The sequence below is a fragment of the Gekko japonicus genome, unplaced genomic scaffold, assembly GCF_001447785.1.
Source record: "Gekko japonicus isolate JY-2015 unplaced genomic scaffold, Gekko_japonicus_V1.1 scaffold2676, whole genome shotgun sequence".
Classification (NCBI taxonomy): domain Eukaryota; kingdom Metazoa; phylum Chordata; class Lepidosauria; order Squamata; family Gekkonidae; genus Gekko; species Gekko japonicus.
Window position 1 is genome coordinate 115,497 of NW_015169260.1, and position 4,053 is coordinate 119,549.

The 4,053-nt window shown below is 51.1% G+C and overlaps 1 protein-coding gene across 1 annotated transcript in view; it reads right to left on the reverse strand.

Moving 5' to 3' along the window:
• Positions 1-2,363, reverse strand: part of LOC107114914 (cytochrome P450 1A5-like) — an 8,052-nt gene extending 5,689 nt beyond the window's left edge. The window contains exons 1-2 of the mRNA XM_015416520.1: positions 2,297-2,363; positions 322-1,174 (exon numbers count right to left, since the gene is read on the reverse strand). Coding sequence (XP_015272006.1) covers positions 322-1,164 — 843 coding nt within the window. The 5' untranslated portion in view covers positions 1,165-1,174; positions 2,297-2,363. The remainder of the gene's footprint in view (positions 1-321; positions 1,175-2,296) is intronic.
• Between the last annotated feature and the right edge of the window lie 1,690 nt (positions 2,364-4,053).

A 4,053-nucleotide genomic window follows, 5' to 3' on the forward strand; every position in this document is an offset into this window, starting at 1 on the left:
AGGAGGAGGAGGAGGAGGAGGAGGAGGAGAAGGAGAAGGAGAAGGAGAAGGAGAAGGAGAAGGAGGAGAAGGAGACGAAGGTTCAAATCCGCACTCTGCTGTGAAAGCTCAGTGGGTGGTCTTGGGCCAGTGTCTCCCTCCCTCCCCCTCTCTTTCTCTCTCACTCAGCCTAACCTACTTCACAGGGTTGTTGTGAGGATAAAAACAGAAGAGGGGAGAACGATGGACACCTCTCCGAGCTCCTCAGAAGCACGGGTGGGATTCCTTAAAGCACTAAATAAAAGCCTACCAAATACCTCCGAACAACCCCCGTCCCTCTACCTTGTCGAAGCTCTCATAGTGCTCTTTGACGTATTTCTGCAGGAAAGCGAGGAGCCGTGTGTTCAGTTCCTTAAACTTCTTCATGGCGGGGTTCGGGAGGTAGCGGAGCAGGGGGATGAAATCGGCGGGGCTGCCGACCGCAGCGACCTCTTCAAAATCTTCAAAGAAGTTGACTATGTTGAGCAGCTCCTGGTCATCGTGACGGTAGCGTTGGCCAAAGCAGATGGCACAGATGACATTGGCCACGGAGACCCCTAGGTACCCATAGGGGTCAAAACTCTCCTTCTCCTCCATCACTTGCTGAAGCTCCATAACCAAGGACTCTGCCTCGTTGGAGATGTGCTCCTCCAGGAGGCAGCTCAAAGAGGACGTGGGGCTGGTGGAGGACGCAAAGGTCTTCAGGGCGTTCTGGACCAGTTTCCTGCGGGCCTGACACACTTCCTTGGAATCCCTCCCGAAGGTTAAGCTCTGGCCATCGGCGATGTGGCGGAAGCTGTAGAGATCAGGGCGCCCCATGAAGCCCTCTCCTTGCTTCACCAAGGCCTGTTTGATGGTGTCCAACCCGCTGATGACCACTACCGGCCTCGTGCCGATGTGGATCTTCATGACGTCTCCATACTTCTGGCGCATCTGGGTCAGTTTGACATGAGGCTTCTTCCCCAGTTGTAGGATATTGCCGATGAAGGGGTAGCCCCGCGGTCCTGGGAGTTTCTTCAGGCCTTGCGGTATCTTCTCCCGGGAGGATACAATGACGTAGAAGACCAAGCAAAGGACAGACAGCACAACAAGGGCTTCTGTGATGGGGATTGTACCGGCATCTTCCACCATTGCCGCCGCCCACATTTTAGGAAACCTAGTTGGGTTTAGAAACCTAGTTGAGTTTAGAAATCTAGCTAGTTTAGACTCTTAGCTGAGAGAACCGAGGGCTTTCCCACATTTTATTTATTGTTCTATTTATTTATTTATTGAATTTCTACCCACCCACCCCTTCCAGCCAAGGCCGGCTCAGGGCAGCTTACATATAGTCAACACATAGTTTACAACAGAACATAAAGCATCAATTAGATTAATTGTCCTGGTCTGTAAGTTCCTGTTTCTTCAGGGGAGGGTTCTGTTCTGGATGTGTTTTGCTCCCTCTAGGGGCCGATTCAATATTACATCCATTTATGTCTGGCCTAAAAACCTGCAGTTTAAATCTGCAGGGAGGGATGCGGGAAGTAAACTGGTGTAAGATAGAACTGACCACTAGTTGAGGAAACCAAGTTCAGTTTAGAAACCTAGTTGTGGAAACTAGCTGGGTTTAGAAACCTGCTTGAGTTTAGATGACCGACATAAGAATGAAAGCCAATTTGGTATAGTGGCTAAGTGCATGGACTCTAATCTGGGAGGACCGGGTTTAATTCCATACTCCTCCACATGCAGCTGCTGGCGTGACCTCGGGTCAGTCACAAGTTCTCTCAGAGCTGTTCTCTCAGGGGCAGTTCTCGAAAAAGCTCTTTCAGCCCCACCTACCTCACAGGGTGTCTGTTGTGGGGAGGGGAAGGGAAAGGAGTTTGTAAGCCGCTCTGAGACACATATGCAAATAAGTTGTGCTAATGAGTTATGCTAATGAGCTCCTGCACCTCTTTTTCTACGAAATGACCCCTGGCCAGAACTATGGTTTGCCCATGGTTATCCAGCAGCTGCGAGGGGAGGAGAGGGGAAATCAAACTCGGTTCTCCCAGATCAGAGTCCGCGCACTTAACCACTACACCAAACACTTTCCCTAAAATGCTTGCAGTGCAGCGAAGTGCTTATGGCACTGTCTCCGTGCGCTGCCGAATCATGCGCAGGTGCTCTCTATTTAGCTCTACCTGCTTCCTTCCATCCCCCTTCCTAGACTGCCAAAAAAAAATAATGGAAGGATCAGAAGCCATCAGCAGCACCTGAAAAATCCCAGGTGACAGACACGCGCATAAAGGCAGCATTCACTTACTTCAGATAGACTTTCTGCTCCACTTTGCAGTGCAAAAGACAGCTCTCGCTCTCGCTTGGCTTTTTGTAGACTGAATCCGTGCAACAATAAGTAACATGAGATATTGTTATTGCACGGGGTGTTATGCCTCCTTTCCTCTCCCCTGATTGGCTGTTCTGGCTGTAGCCTGGAGACTCAAAAGTCGTCAGAAAGCCAAGTTCCTTCAAACATTGGGAAGAGAGTCACCAGCCGGAGGGAAACCTGCCAGTTCAAAGATTCCATTTCTGCGTCTACGAAGCTGATTTTGCAAGGAGGTAGAGCCAGGGTGCGGCTAACGAAGGTTTATGCCGCGGTCAACAGAGAAATGGGCTTAGTGTCAAAAACAAAGCTTATTGTAAAGTGGTTTCGGGGGGGTGTCAGCCGTGGTGGTCTGCAGCGGTGGTGGCCCCTGTGGCTGAAACGATGTTTTGATCTGCGCAGCCAATCGGAAGCCCTGCTGGCCGAGAGCCCCACCTGACTCCACCCACTGTCTAAAAACAATTGGTGGGCACCAGGAAAGGTGTCAGGGGGTGCCATGGAGCCCGTGGGCGCTACGTTGTGGACCCTGGTCTAAGGTGCAGGAAGCTGCACGTGAAGAGGGTGCTGACTCTTCTTTCAGCTTAGAAAACCCGATAGACGCTGCAGATGAAGGAAAAGAAGAAGAGATTGGATTTATACCCCGCCCTTCACTACCTAAAGGAGTCTCAGAGCAGCTTACAAACTCCTTTCCCTTCCCCTCCCCACAACAGACACCCTGTGAGGTAAAAGAAGAAGAAGAGATTGGATTTATACCCGGCCCTTCACTACCCGAAGGAGTCTCAGAGCGGCTTACAAACTCCTTCCCCTTCCCCTCCCCACAACAGACACCCTGTGAGGTAAAAGAAGAAGAAGAGATTGGCTTTATACCCGGCCCTTCACTACCCGAAGGAGTCTCAGAGTGGCTTACAAACTCCTTTCCATTCCCCTCCCCACAACAGACACCCGGCCCTTCACTACCCGAAGGAGTCTCAGAGTGGCTTACAAACTCCTTTCCCTTCCCCTCCCCACAACAGACACCCTGTGAGGTAAAAGAAGAAGAAGAGATTGGATTTATACCCGGCCCTTCACTACCCAAAGGAGTCTCAGAGTGGCTTACAAACTCCTTTCCCTTCCCCTCCCCACAACTGGCACCCTGTGAAATAGGTGAGGCTGAGAGAGCTCTGACCAATGCTCCCTCTAAGCTGTGGAGTCCTGTGAGCAAAAATTCTACTTTGTGAGCTACTGGCATTAAAGTTGTGAGCAAGCGATTTGGCTACTGCGTAAATGAGTTTGCTTTGGAGCCATCCTTCCTGAGCTGAGACAAAAATCTGTGAGCCGGAGGCTAAAAAACTGTGCGCTAGCTCAAACTAACTCAGCTTAGAGGGAACACTGGCTCTGACAGAAACTGCTCTTTTTTCCAGGACAGCTCTTATCAGAACGATGGCTTGCCCAAGGTCATCCAGCCAGGTGCAAGTGGAGGAGTGGGGAATCAAACCCGGTTCTCCCAGATTAGAGTCCGCGCACTTCACCACTGCACCAAACTGAAGGAAAAGAACGAGGATATCAGGATTTATCCCGCTACCACCGGGTCCTTCTTGTGTTACAGGGTTGCCAGCTCTGGGTTGGAAAATATCCGGAGCTTTAGGGGGTGAAGCCTGAGGAGGGCGGGGTTTAGGGATGGGAGGGCCTTCGGTGCCATAGAATCCGCCTGCCAGAGCGGC